The sequence below is a fragment of the Calliphora vicina genome, chromosome 1 (assembly GCF_958450345.1).
Source record: "Calliphora vicina chromosome 1, idCalVici1.1, whole genome shotgun sequence".
Lineage (NCBI taxonomy): Eukaryota > Metazoa > Arthropoda > Insecta > Diptera > Calliphoridae > Calliphora > Calliphora vicina.
In genome coordinates this window covers 61,555,418-61,575,239 of record NC_088780.1, presented here as the reverse complement: position 1 = coordinate 61,575,239, position 19,822 = coordinate 61,555,418, and the positions used below count along the sequence as shown (strand labels likewise).

The following is a 19,822-nucleotide window of genomic DNA, read 5'->3' as shown; positions in this document are numbered from 1 at the left end:
TTGCCGAATTTCAGAAACAATACAATTTTTGTGAGTCATTATTACTTATTTGAATTTGGAATTATGAAAAATTTTAAGCAATTTAATAAATTTAAATATATATGAACATTTATTCGTTTTATTCGATTATTCTACTTAAAATTGTTCGAATTATTCGTTATTCGAAAATGGCCATTTTTAAATTGTTCGAATAATTATTCGTAAGAAATTATTCGATTAATCGAACGATCATTAGTCGAATGAATACCCTATTATCTATCCAAAAATTTAGTTCGGAATAAAGGTGAATCAAATTGTTTTTAATAATTGCAATCATATTAAAATGTTTATACAAATTTTAGATTTAGAAATTCAAAAAATATGTAATATGTAATAAAATCTTTATTTATTTACAAAACTTAATGAAATTTTCAACGTTATTTACATTTGTCATTCTAAATAAGAAAATGTAAAACAAAACTTGTCAAAAGCTCAAAGGTAATTCCTAATAATTGGAGCGAAAATCCCAAAAATGCTATTTTTACAATTTTGGTTATAGGGTCCACATTTCCATCGGGGCTGGGAAAATACTCTGGGGATAAATAGGGAACAAATCAGGATTTCCAAAACAGCGATCGGTTTTCTGATCCCAGCTTTGGGATTTTAGAACATGTAACCCAAATTAGAAATTTAGATAAAAACAAGTAAGAAAGTATGATCGGTCAAGCCCGACCATATAATACCCTACACCAAGTAAATGAGTACAAATATTTTTCTTTTAAAATATCAATAATTTATATTCGTGAGTGATTTTCGGAAGTGGGCCTTATATGGGAGCTATGACCAATTATGGACCGATCACCATAAAATTAGGTCGTGTCATTTATGTCTATATGAAAGTTATTTATGTTGAATTTTGTGTATATACCAGCATTTTTAAGTGATTTAAGCACGTTAAAGTGATTTTCGGAAGCGGGTCTATATGGGAGCTATGACTAATTATGGACCGATCGTAACAAAATTTGGTGACATGAATTTTGTATATATAAAACTTCCCCTGCTGCGGGTAGTCACCTTGAGTCTTCGGGCACGGTGCAGGGGCTTAAGCATCCTAAGGATGTGATCTAAGAACTACCCTCCCCACACCTCACAGCGTCTGTCCTCTATGTTAAGAGCGGCTGTGGGGTAAATGACCATCTTCGGTCGCCTAGCGATCACGACCTCAACTTGGTAGCGCCTGTTCCCTTAGTTAGGGCGGCTACCAATTTCCTCTGTCTGCATTTTCTGATGTCGGTCCGGGACTGTGGTTTGGGTTACCTAGGCAACATAACCGTACCTTCTAGCGTCTGTTCCCTATGTTAAGGGCGGCTGGAAATTACAATCTGGTTCTGTCAGTCCGAATGTTTTTGGTGAAAACTCAAATCCAGGATGCGTCTGTCTCACATTGAGCGGCATCCTGGTCTGCGTCTGACTCCAGTGGAGCGGCAGTGTCTTTTTCTTACCTATGGTAGAGGTATAAACTGCCAAACCCCCCCCCCATGAAATGTCAGTTTCTAACGACGGCCCTATGTCCTTGGTCGAGGGTGCTAAAATCTCCAAGGGTAACGTGAGTACTCAGGCGGAAGCCACAGGTCTGAGTGCCACTGGAGCTACTGTGACTGCGACGAATCAGACGAATACCCCGGGTCTGGTAGTCGGTGATGCTACTGGGGTAAACAAAACGAATAGTTTTTTGACTAGACAGGAAAGAGTGACCATGGACGACAGCGACGACAACCTCTCAGGTCTGAAAGGGTTAAACCTTTATGAGACTGATGAGGAGGACTTACTCATGGTGTCCTCCGAGCCGCTAAAAGCGAATGAAGACGTACATCCGGAGGCCCATGACCCTGCAAAGGGAGACACAGAACAGAAAAACAGGAAACAGGACTCAGAACAGGACGAACGGAAAAGGTTGGCGGGCTACAAACGCTCTCTCCGGTATGTCAGGACGTTGGACTCGCGAGATCCCGCGTCTTTGACCACCAGGGAAAAGCGTTTGCGGCGTAAACATACCTACCACATACAGAAGTATGAGGCCATGCTAAATACTACTGTTGTGGAGGTAAGGCCAGCCAAGACTAAGACCGAACCAAACCAGAGCAGGCAGGTGATCACATCTAAACATGTGCCCCATGCCAGCACTGGACCGAACACGATCATCGTCTCGGAGGATCTTGACGTACGCCCATCTACATCAAAGAGGGCCACGTCGGGGCCAAAGAGAGGTGATGACCAATGCGGCACGACGAAGTCTGCTAGCACAACACCCAAGGTGCTGTCCGCAATCTCCTCTACTCGAGGAACCGCGATGGCTTCCAAAGGTACAGCAAGCAGGCCTAGTATTAAGCGGCAAAGGTCAGGTGAAACGCAGGTGTCTGAGGGTAAGCGGCTGAAACCATCAACTAGCTTAACATCAGCACCTGAGCTACAAGTAGCCATCATAGATCGTAGTCAACCTGATGGGAAAATGACTACGGACAGATGGCTGCTTCTGGAGGAGAAGATCTTGCGGGCACTAGTGGACGAACTCGCATGCAGTGAGGATGATTCCTTCACTGCATTCGATGGCGCCAAATGGTTAAAGGGTGTCAAGATCATCGGGTGCGGTAACGAGAAGGCCCTAGGCTTTCTCAGTAACTGTATCCGAGGAGTTGGCGAACTCTGGCCCAACGCAAGAATCGAAATCGTCCCACTGGATCAAGTACCTTTTCGTACGACGGTGAGAGTGTGGGTCCCTCCTCCCCTTTTGGAGGACGAAGCCACGCTAATACTTATAAAGCGTCAGAATAAGGAACTTGGTACAGAGGACTGGACGATTGAACGAGGGCGCTCTAGGGACAAAGGAGAAGGCAAGGATCTCTGGATCAAAATTGGTTCAGAATCCCTCCGACTCCTGCGTTCTTCGCAAGGCGTCATCAAATACGGGCTAAACCAACTCCGGTTGATCTTGCCCGCGGTGAAGCGCAATGATGAACCCAAGCGGCCTGAGAGTGGTACAGATTAATCTGCACCACTCCGAAGCAGCATCGGACGATTTGCTGCGCTTCATGGAGAAGGAAGCTATCCACGTGGCCTTAATCCAAGAACCCTGGCTTGTAGCCAGTAAAGTTCGAGGCGTCCGGTCACGAAACTATGTGCTCCTTTCTCCGAACCCTGAAGGTAAAGTAAGGAGCTGTATTTTGGTCAGGAAAGACATTAAGGTTTTCCTTCTATCTAATTACAGTTCTGGTGATTTAACGGTAGTTGCACTAGAGCGACAAGGGTTACCAACCCTAATCATATCATCTGCGTACCTACCATAAGACGAAGCTAATCCGCCCTCACGTGCCGTACGCACACTTGTAGACTGGTGTAACACAAGGGGCCATGATCTCATCATAGGATGTGATGCTAATGCCCATCATACTCTGTGGGGGAGCTCGGATATAAATGACAGAGGTGAGTGTTTACTTCAATACCTTCTATCTACTAACCTAAGTGTTTGCAATCGGGGTAATATACCAACGTTCTTCAATAGGATCAGGGAGCAGGTCATTGATATTACTTTGGTAGGGAACACTGACTCAGTTAGAATTCTTGATTGGAGAGTTTCACTCGAGTGCTCATTCTCCGATCACCACAGGATAGTGTTTACGATACAGCTTACACTGGATAGGGAAAAACCCTTTAGAAATCCTAGGAAAACCGACTGGGTCAAATTCTGTAATCTTAGTGACACCATACCACATCCAGCAATGGATAGATTAAATGGTACACGGGACTTGGACGACTCGGTGGATTTTCTATCCAGGTCATTAAGGGAAGCCTACTATGCTTCGTGTAGGGAGCGGCAGGGACCTAGGAAATTCCGGCAACCATGGTGGAATCCTAGACTAATGCAGCTAAGAAAGGAATGTAGAAAACTTTTTAATAAGGCGAAGAGGGACCAAGACTTGTTAAGCTGGGACGATTATCGTCAAAGCTTCAACACTTTCAAGAGGGAAACCAGACGGGCAAAGAGGGAATCTTGGGAGCGTTTCTGTGGGGAACTGGAGAATACCACGGAGGCATCGCGTCTACGAAAGGTACTATCCAAGGATCCTGGTACGCCTGGATTCCTGATGAAACCGGATGGTAACTTTACTGAAAGTAGTATCGAAACTTTGGAACTGCTAATGGAGACACACTATCCGGGTTGCAGGGATGATGAAAATGAGGTATCCGCTTCGGAGCATCTTGCAGCTTCTCAAATCCACATAAGTGAATTAGTTAGATCCATTGTTAGCGTGGAGAAAATCTCGTGGGCGGTGTCATCTTTTAAGCCCTATAAATCACCAGGGCCAGATGGCATATTCCCAGCGTTACTCCAAAAATCGATTTCAACCATCATGCCATGGCTTATAATGATATTTAGGTACAGCCTGGAAACAGGATATATCCCTAAAGAATGGAGAGAGGTTACAGTGGTATTTATCCCCAAAGCGGGAAAGGTAAACCACAGTACCGCAAAGGACTATAGACCGATCAGTCTGTCATCGTTTTTATTGAAAACACTGGAAAGATTGGTCGATATCCACGTCAGGAACATCCTCTCCCCTGATAATTTCTGTAGGGCACAGCACGCATACCTTAAAGGCAGGTCGGTGGAGACAGCCTTGCATGACGTTGTCGGAACTATAGAGGGGACACTTGACAAGAAGGAATATGTTATGGCATCTTTCTTGGATATAGAGGGTGCGTTTAATAATGTGAACATATCCGCAATAGTTGATGCACTGGGTGACTTATGTGTTGATCAGCGGATAAGGAATTGGACAGAAAATATGCTTAGGAGCAGGGCCATTAACTCTAATATGGGTATTGGTAGGACAAGGAAAGTTGTGACAAGAGGCACACCACAAGGTGGGGTCATCTCTCCACTTCTGTGGAATCTTGTCGTAAATAAAATCCTTTTCAGGCTCAGTAGGATAGGTACCAAAGTAGTCGCATATGCTGACGACGTTGTGCTTCTTATTCAAGGGAAGTTTCTTCCCACAATAAGTGAACTCATGGAATCAGCGCTCAGCGTTCTGCTATCATGGGCCAAGGAAAAAGGTTTGGGTGTTAACCCTGCCAAAACCGAACTGGTTCTTTTCACCAGGAGATATAAAACTCCAGAATTTAAACCTCCACGACTGGATGGTACTTTTCTGAAGTTTTCAAGCGAAGCCAAATATCTTGGCGTAATTTTGGACTCTAAGCTCTCGTGGAAACGTAATGCTAAGAGTCGAATGAAGAAGGCATTATGTGCCTTCTATATATGCAAGAAAACCTTTGGGAAGAGATGGGGTCTTAAACCATACATTGTACACTGGATGTACACCGCGGTCATAAGACCTATTTTGACCTATGGGGCTCTTGTTTGGTGGAGAGTGGTGGACACTAAGACTCACCTCTCTATTCTAAACAAGGTACAAAGATTAGCATGTCTTGCAATTACTGGCTCTATGAATTCCACACCTCAGGCCAGTCTAGAGACGATGCTAAATATAACTCCCCTTGATATATATATCAAATGCATTTCTGCTAAGTCTGCTCTACGACTCAAACAGTCGAGCGGACTGAAGCACGATCGTATTGGTCATGGCACCATCCTACAAAAGATAGGCAGGCCAATCATAGGGAGGGAAACGGATTATATAATACCCACACCGAATTTTGATAGAACATTTAGGATCAGAATACCGACAAGGGATGATTGGGCCGCGAACTCTGTCCTAAGAGATGACGTGATCTCAATCTATACTGATGGTTCAAAGACAGAAAGAGGCACGGGCTCGGGAATCTTCTCAGATGAGCTGGACCTTTTGATGTCTCTTCGATTACCCGATACCTGCACGGTTTTCCAGGCAGAGATTTATGCTATTGATACAGCCGCGAGAAGAATCCGGGAACTGAATCTCGAAAATTCGACCATACATATCTACTTGGACAGCCTGGCATCAATCAAGGCTCTTAACTCCAACGTGATTAGGTCGAAATGTCTTCTCAATTGTATCAAATCACTGGCACAACTGACACAACATCACGTGGAGTTGATATGGGTTCCAGGACATGCGGGCATCCGGGGAAATGAAGTATCTGATGAGTGCGCAACCAACGGGTCGTCCCTGGACGTATCTCTTGCGCAAAGGGATATTCACACTCCCTTGGTGACAGTATCAAAATTGATAGATGAATGGGCTTTGAGCGAGACGGAACTCAGGTGGTCAAATATCATCACTTGTAGAATATCCAGAATGCTCTGGCCCAATCTGACAGAGGATAGAACTAAGACTCTTTTGTCTCTTAGTAGGAATTCGATTAGACTTCTCACGGGTATAATTACTGGGCACTGCATGATTGGACATATGTCGGAACGTATGGGTTACCCACGTTATGGCTATTGTAGAAGTTGTTTAGATGAAGAGGAGGAGGAATCGGTACAGCACCTTCTATGTGAATGCCCAGCCTTACAAGAGCATAGACTACTACATCTTGGTAGAGCTCTTTTCCATGATCTGGACTGTCTCAGGGATGTGTCACTAGTGAATATGATTGGGTTTATTAGAAGTACCGGCTGGTTCCCATAGGGACCACAGAAATCACATAATAGACGAAACTAGGGAGGGAAACTATTCTCACTTTATGTGTGACATTTTCAGCATAAGGGAATAGTACTTCTAAGGGTACCACAATGGGCCGCAAGGCCTCCGAGTGAACTCGCTAACTTGCGAGCAACCCACGTAACCTAACCTATTTGGAGCGAAATTTGTGTAGCTACATGTATAAATTAAACATTTATGACCGATAAAGTCCAATTTCGAGAGGACATTTGTATGGGGGCTAGGTGAAATAATGGACCGAAAAAATTATATGTACCAAATTTTATCGACATATCTCCAAAATTGCGACCTGTATTCTGCGCACAAGGTTTACATGGACAGCCAGCAAGACGGACGGACGGACATCGTTTAATCGACTCAAAAAGTGATTCTAAGTCGATCGGTATACTTTAAGGTGGGTGTTAGACCAATATTTTTGGGCGTGACACTCATCTGCACAAACGCATAATACCCTCCCCACTATGGTGGTGTAGGGTATAAATAGGTCAAATTCCGAAGGACGTAGGGGCAACATATTCGAAAAATAAGACATGATGTTCTCCGTAAAGATACCTTACAGAAAAACATGAAATTGTTATATATGCTTACGACAGTTTTTTTTTTAATAAAAAAAGAGTTAAGTCACCTTTTCGTACAAAAAATAGCAAAAATCTACTATTTTTTGAATCCTTAAATTGAAAATCGTTTATTTTTTGATCTATAATTGATATTACTCTGTATGTTATTGATAATTTACTTGTCTATCGAACAAAAAAATTCGAGCCCGTTGGGTCCAAAAGTACGAAATATATTTTTAAAAAAAGCAGACTAAGGTATGGCAAAATTTTTAAATTTCCATTTTGAAATGTCTATAACTCGGAAATTACGGTTTGTACGTTTTACAGCTTTCCACCTTAGCTTAAATCTAATATACACATTTTTTAACAAAAAATTTTAATTTCTCGTAATCAATATCAGAATTAGAACTACTACTGCTGGTCAAGCCTTAAATTTTCGGGTGTTTTAATATAAAAAAGTTGTGGTATCACTCATTATTTGTTTTTTTTTTTTTAATCGGCAGATAATTTTATATGTGCCTTAAAGTAGGTACTTCAGACGTTCGATTAAAGCTAATTTGGTGTTAAGGAGTGAGATCGAAAAATTCTTAACATACATATATGTTTATAAAAAAGAAACCACTAAACTTACAGCTTTAATTTTTTTTTATTTGATTGAAATTATTATTACAATTTACAAAAAAAATTATTTTTATAGTTTTAATCACTAGTGATGAAATTTTGAACCTTTTTCGGAAACCCTTCCATTAACGTTTTTATAGTGCTTTCTGTCACTTTGCTCGAACATGTAGTCCATCTCCGTTTAAAATCTACCACACTTTTGGACACCTTTTTTGTACTCTTCAATTCTCTTTTAACAAGAGCCCAATATCTCTCCACTGGCCTTAGCTCCGGGCAGTTTGGAGGATTTGCCTCTCTTGGTACAAATACCACATTATTGTTCTTGTACCACTCAAGGGCTTGTTTGCCATAGTGACAGGATGCCAAGTCAGGCCAAAAATAAGTGGACACATTATGAAGTCTTATGAATGGAAGCAGCCTTTTTTGTAAACATTCCTTGATGTAAATTTCGGTATTTATAGAGCCCGTTGTAACAAATGAGTGGCTTCTTTTGCCGCAACTGCATATTGCTTGCCATACCAAGAACTTTCTGGGAAATTTTGTCTGCTTTTGGGTCCTAAACTTTTCTTCAACATTCCCTCGAGCATCAGCAACATAAAATTTTTGACCTGGAAGTTGCGAAAAATCTGCCAGAACATACGTTTCGTCATCCATTATGCAGCAAGAATATTTTTTTATAAAACTTGACTTCAATTTCCGTGCTCTGTTTTTGGCCTCTAAATTTTTAGTAGCGTTCCTGTCAGGAACTTTTTGAGCCTTGTATGTTTTTAAACCTGCATTAGCTTTAACTTTTCGTACCAAATAGTCCGAGCACTGAGCTAACCGGGCTGCTTTCCTACCGGATGTGTTGGGAGCTCTTTTGAAAATGCGTTCTATTTTTTTGGCTTTAGAAACATCATGTGGACCATTCCTTCTACCTGAACCAGGTTTTCTATCAACTGACAAGTTCTCCCGGTACTGTTTAATAACATTGGAAACAGTTTGACGGCAGACCTTTGTATGATTGGCCAACTTTTTGTAAGACCAAGTTGGGTTTTGTTGAAAATATTTAATAATTTCAGTACGCACTTTTTTCTGGTCACTCATTTTAATCAGATTAACAAAAAAATTAATATAATTGACATTACACATAATAACTGACATGTTTTTCAAAGGTAACTTGATCAAAAAAAAATTCAAATAATACTTGGGTTAAAAAATGTAATGAAAAACGTGTGTTAAGAATTTTTCGATCTCACTCCTTATATGTAGCGTTATGAGGAAAAAAAATGTATCGATTATAGAATTTATTTTTTTTTCCTAACTTAACGAAAGAGTAATTTTTTAAATGAAATAGTACTGAAAGAATTTTCCAGGTTCTAAAAATAAATTCTCATGATATTAACAGCGAATAAGTTGGGCTTCAAAATAATTGATTGAATAATTGAATTGATGTTTTTAATTCACTCAAAAATATTCAAGTTTAAAGTACAGTTATATCATAGAATAAACGCATAGATCGGAAGGAAAGAGTAAAAAATTACTCTCTTTTCACACATATGGCAATACACAATACACACATCACAAAACTTCAGAGGGCTGCGGCACGTCTTATACCCAACCGATTTACCTAAAATTTTTTCAGGATGATTTTTTTACTAATGTTCACCAAACTGGAGGGTGAGAATGGCCAAAATACAACTTTCGTTTATTAAGGGCCACCCTACTGTGCATATCCTGGAAAGTAATACAATTTAAAAAATTTAAAGAAATCTTAAGATATTTTTACCGAACTGTTTTTAGAGATATTGGATTTTTTTCTACTGAAAATAGATTAAGGGCCATTATTACAACTTGCTGTTATAGTTAAAGTTACCTTTAAGGGTACCTTTTTTCTATTGCTTAAAGTTACCTTTAACTATAACGGCAAGTTGTAATAATGGCCCTAAAAGTAAGAAAAGAATAATTATCGGTTTCGATTTTAGGCCTTGAAAAACTGCGGTTTCGGTTAAAACTGAAATGGGAACTCTGGTCTATTGTACATGTATCGCAGTACCCGCTACAGCAGACTAAATATCTACTTAGATTTTGACCCATTGTAGGTCCAACTTACTATGGTTTTGTATACGTCATTGAAATATCTATCATTAGATATCCATTTTGTCTATATTAATGATTTAGTAATCCAGATATAGGTCAAAAATAGGTAAAAAGTCGAGGTTGTCCTGGTTTTTTTCCTAATATCTTAGCCATTTGTGGACCGATTTTGCTGATTTTAAATAGCAAACTTCTCGAAAGCATGTCTGACAGAATTATTGAAGATTTGGATCCCGAAGATATCTGGGGTCTTCAGAAAATTGATTTCAACAGACAGACAGACGGACGTGGCTTAATCGACTCCGCTATGTATAAGGACGCAGAATATCTATAGGGTCGGAAATGAAAAATGTAGAAATTACAAACGGAATGACAAACTTATATATACCGTTCTCACGAAGGTGAAGGGTATAATAAAATTGGATCTAATAGCAACTTCGTAAAAGTGACAAGGAAAATCGTACTCTTTCTCAAAGAGCTTTGATACAATTTTAAAGTTGGCTTATCGGTCGAAAAGATGACCTTGGCTAGCGGCATTACGTGGCTTAGGTATCATAATTATTTCTATGATTTAGACATTTTCCATGATTTAGTGTAGAAACCAGTTCGTAAGATGGAATTGAAATTTAATAAAAGTAGTTTAAGTGCAGATGTTTATAGCCACTAATCATTTTTCCTGAAATTTTGTCCTTGGCATGGGCTTTTTTGATTGCTGAAGTTAAGGACGGGAATCGAATTTTCATTGGGGAACAACAAGGTCTTCAATAGCTGGTAAAGTTATGTCTGAGCTAGATATATTAGGCGTAAACACTCTTTTGAGGTGATAGGCAAAAACTTCGGTTTTATCTTTATGGGACATATTCCAATTACCATCGATATAACGAAAAACAGATTCTAGTTCGGTTTTTAAGTTCTTTGGTGGCTTTCCAAAGACTATAATCCGTGGATTTTGTTGGATATAGACCTTCTAAATATCCCTTTAGAGTTGACTGTTTGTGCTCCAAAACTGCACTATGAAGGTTTCATTGACATTGGTTTGGTTGACTTTGTAGATCTGGGCTGTCCACCAGATATAATGTCAAGTTTAAGAGATTAGATAGCTTTTAATAGCTGTCTGCCCTTTGGGCCCTTGTCAGACCAAGAACGAGTGATTATCGTTGTAATATCCTGCCGTTATAAATTTATTGCCTAGAGTTTTGTAAAAAGTTATGAAATTATCATATGTATGACGGTATAAATAAGATATGGCGATGTTTGTGACCGAAAGGGAAATGGCTAATTTGATTACTAATCATTATAGCTGCACCACCACACACTTTACCACTTGGATGTTTTGTGTCGTATATAGATAAAGCTTTAATTCGAAAACAGTTTTTTAAAGTAAAATGAGTTTCAGAAACCAGTAACATATCAATAGACTAATGGCCTTATTTTGTATCTTGAAACGAATAAAAATTCTCAACGTTTGCTTTTAATGTTTCCAGCGCTTGGGAACATTTTATTCTCTTTTATAAAATTAAATTTTATATACAGAAACAAAAAATACGTTTTGAAAAAAAGTTTCGTTACGTCTTACAAAATTAGGGTATACGACTTTAGAAAACTTTTTACTTCTTTCTTGTGTTCGCTTCAGCCGTTTGCATTCCAGTAACATGTTGTTACGTTTAACCTTTTCAAAACGTTGGTTTATTTCCTTTAAATAAACCGGATACTTTTGATTGCAAATAAAAACCGTTTAGTAGTTTGCAAATTGTAACAACTCTTTATTTATTTAAAATGTACAACAACCACAGAATTAAATAGTCACTCAATGTTTTTTTATACACGTTTATAAATTCGCAGAATTATTGAAATAGCATACCATGGTTTCTTAACAGTTCCTGCATCATGACTTGCATATTTGATGGAAATTGTTCATAGTTTGTATCAGAAGCTTCCTAAGGGCGATTCGCATGATATTTTGTGCAGGTAAGTTAAAAATGCAGTTAATGCACTTACCTGCTCATTGATGCTGGTAAGTGCATTTAAGTTTACTTCCCAAAAAAGTAGCTACGGCAAATAATTTACATGATGCTTTCTGATTTTTCTATCTAAAAATAACTTCAAATTTGCTATTTTAGCTACTTTTAACATTATAAAGAAGTTTACAACACAATTTTTTTATTCAAAATTGTATTTTTCTTATTTTGTTTTGATTTTATTTTGTATTGGGCAGGTAAATGAAATTTTTTCATGAAAACCAGTTTTAGTTTCCAAAAGTATTATGCACTAATCTTAAATGAGCGAATTAACGAATTTATTTGAAGTTTGGTAAATAAATATACAAAACACTAGTTTTGGGCATATAAAATGCTCTGAAGTGAAAGGCAGGTAAGTCAAAACTACTGTATAAGGATTAGGGAGGGGTTGGCGTAGTTGTTATTAGTTTCATCAGAGGGCCTAAGTTAAGTGGATTTATTATTATTGTGTGATAAATATGGGAAGTTTGACAGGAAACGCCGATAAGCGTGTTTATTAGAAGCGTTATGTGTATAAAGACTGGACATCCCTTGTAATTTGCTATGTGGTTATCACCACAGATGCTACATTTTTTGTTCCTTGGTTTTATGCTGGTCACCATAGATTACACATACTGCTGGAAGCTTTGAGGTTGATCTTTGGTTCTTCTACAGTAATTTTTCGGTGAAGAAGGTAGCGAAGGTTATAAATTGGATTGGAATCGTTTCCTTTTAGTAGAAACCTTAACTTTATTTTTTTTCGCTAATATTTGTGCTAATAACAGAGTTAAACGATAAAAATAAAGATAAAATATAATAAGAAAATATGCTAAGTGAAATAAAAAATACAAAATAAGTAATGGTCCGATTTTAACCAGTTTTTCAATATGATTTTAGAATTGTGTAATAATTGGCAAATATAATTTTTAGTTTAATATTTATAATTTTTTTAAAAATTGGAAAAAAATTACCTGGATTTTCGGTTATCCGATTTATAAACACTATCAAACTCATTTCAACTAACAGACGGACATTTCTCAAATATTTGTATATGCATAATCAAAAAATCCCTTCTTAGTGGATCTACTAGCGTATTCAATCGATAAACCGTTAATCGGTTAACCGATTAATTTTGGACGGTTAACTGTTCGAATAATTAAAAATTGCCGATTTTCAAATAACAAATAAACGATTAATTTGTGTCGATTAACCTAAACTCCTTTTTTTTGGACTTTAACATATTTTTTTTTTAATTTATTTTTCCAATTCAATTCAAATACAAATTTCAAATTAAAATAACAACTGACATATTTAATGTACATGTATTTGAAACTTTGCATTTACATGTACAGAACTTAATAAATTAAACGAAACTATCAAAAGTATTCAATATTTAAAGGCCCAACTATTATATGCATAAGCTAGCTTAAGTTAATGTCAAAACCGAACGAAAAGTCTGTCAAATGCTTAAGAAAATCCGAAGAAACTTTTAGGTGGCCATAATGTACTTACGTGCATTCAAAACAATTTAGCCCCATTTGCACATTTATGTGCAACACGTAATTAAAAAGATACGTATTTCTTATTATTTTATGAAAATAAATTAATTTTCTTCATCCTTTTCTGCTGTTTGTTTGTATAAAACAAACAAACAGCTCATTCCGTACGGAATGTGCGACCAGCTTCGCTCTTTGCTTAAGCAAATAAAAGTTGACGAAACTTGACGAAACTCTCTTAAGTACATTATAGTTTGTCACATACTTTTATATGTATTCGCACAGTTGCTTAAGCTGACTTAAGCTAGTGTATGCATATTATAGTTGGGCCTTAAAACAATCCAAAAGGGACACCAATGGTAAAACGAAAGATTTGATATGCTTAGAAAAAACTAAAAAAAATAAGATATTGGATATTCTTTATTATGCTATCGATTTCTCCAACATCTACAATCAGCGAGAGAGTTTTTTCCAAGTCAAGTTTTATTAAATCTAAAGAAAAAAATCGTTTAAAAGGAAAAAATTAAATTATATTCTTTGTTTAAAGATTATTTCAGAAGATCTCACTAAAATCAAAAAAAAACTCAAATGTGTATACAAAAAGGATCTCAAATACCATATTATAATTATTTTTAGGTTGAATTATGTTTTGATTTTTTTGTTTTTTTATGTTTTTGTACACAAAATTCGTGGTTGTATTTTCAATTTAAAATTAAAATATACATTATTCGGTTAATCGAATAATTTTAAATTAACCGATTATTAACCGAATAAATCTAAACCCCGATTAATTATTTGCTCGGTTAACCGATTAAAGGCCTAATTAGTTTGTACGTTCCGTTCCGTAACGAATCAGCTGTTTTGTTTTTAGCTTAGGGAAAGTTGTGTATGTCGTTAGTATTTCTGTAACGTTGCCGTTCTGTTGCGGATGAATCTGTTGAAAACAGAATTTTGTCCGCAACGTTAAGTGACAGCTAAAACAGCTAAATACACACAAAAATGTTAACAATATGAAAGGTGCCAACATTTTTGAAAGGGAAATATTTATTATTAACAAAAGAATAAAAAATATAATATTTTCAAAAAACATTGAAATTTAATGAAATAAATATAAATTTCTTCTAATGTATGTAAAAAAAAATAGTTTAAATAAAATCATTAACAAACAATATATGTATGTATTTATAAAAATGTTCACAATAATATGTTGACGGTCTAAATACAAAAAACACTAAAAATAGTAACAAAATCATCATGTTGTTTTTTTGGTTATTATTTTAAAAACAGCTGATACGATCTTACGAAAAAACGAACTACAATATAACAGCATTCAGAACGGCGCAGAACAGATTAATTGAATACCCTAGGATCTACACATCTGGAGAGGTGTCTACATACAAAATTTCAAGACATACATACAAAGTTGGGAAAAATGTTTGTGTGGGAAAGTTCGAAAATCAGCTTCACGAATGGACCGAATAGATCTAATGCAGTCTTTGAAGTATCTAAAACCATCTTCACAAAATTGCCTTTCTAATGAAACCGGGTTTGAGCTCATCGGTTGGATGGTTTCAGAGTCTATAAAGGACATAGGTTGAAACATTTTTTTTTGTTTTATATATGGGGGATTTCACGTCAAGTGAACAAACTTTTAAAATTGATGTCTTCCGATCGAGATGAAATTTGTACCAAGGTTTGACCTGTTGGATAGTAATTCAGACACAAGATCGGTCAAGAACTCTCGGAGTTAGAGGGGGCCAAAATTTGACATTTTGCCCAAACATCTGATTTTTCTCATCCATGTAACTTATTACCTATTGTTCTTAGCAAAATGTGACCCAAATAGTTTACATAGCTATTTCTTCAATCTTTCGAAATAATATATTAAAAAAAAAATAAAAAATTTTTAATATTTTTTTTCCGAAATCAAAAACTTTTTTGATTTTATTCTTAAAATAAAGCTTAGATATTTTCCTTGCGGATATATTTTTTTTACTTAATTAAGAGAAGTTTCTGATAACCATATTAAAATAAATTAATAGCAGGTACATAAATTATTACCACATATATGTATATTTTTACTCAAAATAATTGTACTTTGGAATTTTGTACGGTTATTTTTTATTAAAGTAAAAAATTAAAGTGACACCAATGAATAAGAAATCAGCTGTTTACTTTGAAGCTGACGTCTTTAAAAGAATTCAGCAGCTGCCGCACGACTGCAACTTCAGCCAGCAGCATTTGAATTCGTGTGTTCGTGAAGCCTGCTGTCTTCAATGTGTTTAATGCATTACTTTGCGCACAAGGTTTCCATGGTCAACCAGCCACCCATACGGACATTGTTTAATCTACTCAGAAAGTGATTCAAAGTTGATCGGTACTTTAAGGTGTGAACGCGGGAATAGTTACGTGGGCTGCAGGGTAGTATGTTTGGGGGAGTGTGTGTGTATTAAAAACGGTGTCTGTTGACGTTTTTAAACCACATCACAAGCGAGTTTGTTTAATGTGTAGGCAGCCTTCAACCATTTTCATTCATTTGTACACGTATGTATGGTGTATGTTATATATCCGGAAGTTTGATTAATACCCACATATGCAAACAAACATACAAAATACTAACTTACCCACCTATAAACGAAATAGTTTAACATGAAAATTTCTATTATACGAGTACTTTGAATAAAAAACAGGCGAATGCAACCGCCAATTGTTAAATGCACGAATAACATGACCTCTGACACACACATAATACATATAAGCACGACTATGAGGCTGTGGGTATGGGCGTTCGTATTCGTTTTTGTCCAACTCTTCATTCATTTGTAAATGTGATGAAGCATGCATTTAATGGTGGCGTATGGCTAATCCAAAGGGACATGCAGCCGGAAATTTCATGTAATAAATTTTCATTAGGCCAGAATGCTTATTAGAAATGCGTTGGTATACATAAACACATTTACCTGTACGACTGTGCTATATGAAATCCACATACATGTACACTGTGGTGCAAAAGTGAGGTAATGGTAATAATGGTTTTTGAAAATGTCAATAGTTTCATACGTCATAACTAGGGGGCGGATTTTCATGCATTTATTATTGGAAAATATGCGCCTAAAATATGCTTCAAAAAAATCAAAATATGACCTCAAAATTTAAAAAATATGCACTTATATTTTTGTGCAGAAACATAAAATAATTAAGTATGGAATTCGAAATGTCCAAAAAATACACAACACTGTTGCCAGCAGTTAGAACTCTTTAAATTATACCAGGAATTAAACAAATAAAGTTCTAAAACTATTTTTAAACTAATTTTTCTTCTGAAAAAACGATGGACGATATATTAATTGTAATATCTTGGTATGAATACTTGTTTAAATCCATAATCTTTAAAGCTTCTCTATTTTGATCGTGCTGTAAAGTAGCATCCAACCTTAATATTTATCTCGTAATAACCAAGCAATTAAGCAATTAGTAAATGTATCCCTTATAGAGGGAAATAATATCTGATCACTTGGCTGACTCCAATTTATATATTTTGGGTCATTTGACGTGCTATTTGTAATGCAGAGAGAAGTCAATTGGTTACTTTATACATCCCATGGAATCTAGCATAAAGACAATTATCACTTAAGTGTCTCTATGTAATCTATAGTGTATCTAAGTTATCCAAAATCACTAGTTTACGACAGTCTCGTAGAAATTACTGTCAGGAGCGGTAACAGTGTATGTGAATCTTTCGATAACGAAATCTCTTATAAATCGAATTTGCAATTAAAACAAATATGAATGTTTTTCGATACATTTAATGATTTTTTGATACTTAAAAAAACTAAACTTTTTTGAAGAAAAGTGTTTTGAAATGATAATTTTCAATTACTGTTAAAGAAATGAAGAACTTAATGCCAGTTTCTCGATGTCGAAAGAAGTTAGTTAGTAAATGTTATCTACTGCTATTTCTATAATAAATTCGACAAAAAAAAATGTCGAAATAATGTATTGCCCATTAATGACAAAAAATTATATTTTTATTAAAAATTGGCATAATATGCATATAAATATGCATTTTGAAGTAAAATATAACAAAATATGCATTATCAATAAAATATGCAAAAATATGCACTAACAAATCGATGCCATTTTGCAGCAAAATGTGCGATTCAGATAGATAATTGGTCTACATTGTATTTGGACGTTCGAGAAAAAACATGCATTTGCATATAAATCCGCCCCCTAGTCATAACATATTTTACTCTCTTTATCTAAATATGTATAAAGATATTGTTACGTTTTAACCTTTTCAAAACGTTGGTTTATTTCCTTTAAATAAACCGGATACTTTTGATTGCAAATAAAAGCCGTTTAGTAGTTTAAAAATTGTAACAACTCTTTATTTATTTAAAATGTACAACAACAGAATTAAATAGTCACTCAATGTTTTTTATACACGTTCATAAATTCGCAGAAATACAGACACACTTTATAATGTACAAGAATTCACTTGAAAAATACAGCACACTTTAAGGCACTCAGTTGATGTTTATTTGCATTATGCTACTTTTCGTTATATTTGAATTCAAGTACAATTTCGTAACAATATTTTATTATCAATAAAATATTAATTGTTTGTTAAATGTAATCTAAATTTTGAAGAATTTTAATTTAGAAAAATAAGAAAAATTTGTGATGAACATAATTTCTGTTTGAGAAATAAGAAATTCTAAAGACTCAAATTAGCGATATAAGTTTTAAAATTTGATATTTTTTGTAAATAAGTCAATGCTAAGTATTTTATTTACCAGGACTAGAGTTATCAAATATTCGACATTTACAAAAAACCAGTTTTCGAATTATTCGAAAAATCGGGTTTCGGTTTTCTGTAGCAAAATCCGGTTCGAATAAACGGTTTTTAGCCTTTTTTAGCATTAGGCTTTTCGCAGCATATACATACAAATTTTAAATAAAAATACGGCCATTTTTTCATGTTCCAAATTTGGATGCGTGTAACTTTTTATAGGGATGAGATAAATATTAACAAGTTATTTTTATTGTATTTATCGCAAATATAGATGATATTTTAGGTCCCCCATATCTAAAAAATCAAAAGAAAAGATCGAGCAGAATTAAAAAAAATAAACCTAAATATCTCTTGAAATAAAAGAGATAACTTACATATGTATGCATTAGAGTGACAGCCGATTTTTTTTTTTTTAGATTTCAAAGAGTGCCGGGTGGAATATTGTGACACTAAACCTAAATGTTAAGTGCTGAAAATTTGAGCCAAATCGGGCCTTGATTTCTGGACGCGCATCGAGGTCAAAGTTCAGATATATGCAAAATTATACTATTTATATGGAATAAATAGGTGAAACTCGTTAAATTTCTGCATTGTTTTCTAGAAATGTATAGATTTATTTATATTAATGAATATTACATCAAAATTTTTTTTTTGGAAGTTAACCCTGCATCTCCTATGGGTCAAAATGACCCAAAAACTGTATTATCGCCAAAATTCGGAAAAAATGCAAATTTTTCAGATATTTTAAAATTTTTACTACTAAATAAATACTTTTGCAATTGAATGCAAAAGAATCGAAATGTGTACGTAATTATCGTTGTAATGAGATATAAATGACAAAATTTGGTTAAAAAATGTTGAAGTTATTACAAATTTGCCAGACCATTAACGTGTTTCAGGCCACTTGAACAAAAAATTTAGGAAAAAAAATTAACATATTTCGAGAAAAATTAAAATAAAAGCTAATTTTTACTTAAAATATATCCGTATTTACTTGTGTATGAGTTTTTGTCTTCGTAGGATACCGTTAACCAATTCGCAGGTATGGCCAAAAAAAATATTTTTTTAACGGCTGCTTCAAATCTCCATTTTCAAATTTTTAAAAATTTTGTTAAACAAATTTCAGAATTTTTTGATCATTACATTGGGATTTATTGAGATCAAAATAGGGAATAAAAATATGAAAAAATTATGTCAATACCTCTTACAGTTTTTCCGTACCCGCGATTTAAATTTTGCGATTTTCAAGAAAAACTAATTTTTTGTCCATATTTAAGCGAATGAGCCCAATTTCTTTACTGTTATAAATTTTAAGTAAAACCTATTCATAATATTATAGTCATTATAATTTGAAATATGGTCTGAAAGTTTTACTAAAATCGGAAAACGATAACGTTAAATCGTGAAGGTCAAAGGTTAAATTTTTCAATATTTGGAATTTCTAAAGAAAAGATAGCGCAATGTTATATATTTTTGGGCCGATTTTAATGAGACTTGAGGAAAGTATAACATAAGGTCCAGAATTTAAAATAACAGCACAAAAATGGAAATTAACTCTGAGCAGCACTTGGGGTCCAAATTACCCTCAACATTTAAAATCACGAAAAACACAGCCATTTTGACCCCAAGTGCT

General features: G+C 35.3%; 2 protein-coding genes across 2 annotated transcripts in view; both read left to right on the top strand.

Moving 5' to 3' along the window:
- Positions 1 to 1,520: 1,520 nt before the first annotated feature.
- LOC135949180 (uncharacterized) lies at positions 1,521 to 3,451 on the top strand. Its single transcript, XM_065498650.1, has 2 exons — positions 1,521 to 3,180; positions 3,245 to 3,451. The coding sequence occupies exon 1, from the start codon at positions 1,523 to 1,525 to the stop codon at positions 3,023 to 3,025; it is 1,503 nt and encodes a 500-aa protein (XP_065354722.1). The 5' UTR covers positions 1,521 to 1,522; the 3' UTR covers positions 3,026 to 3,180; positions 3,245 to 3,451.
- Positions 3,452 to 3,755: 304 nt separating this feature from the next.
- The window catches only part of LOC135948947 (uncharacterized), a 59,064-nt gene continuing 42,997 nt past the window's right edge, over positions 3,756 to 19,822 (top strand). The window contains exon 1 of the mRNA XM_065498401.1: positions 3,756 to 4,414. Within this exon, the coding sequence (XP_065354473.1) occupies positions 3,756 to 4,414 (659 nt within the window). The remainder of the gene's footprint in view (positions 4,415 to 19,822) is intronic.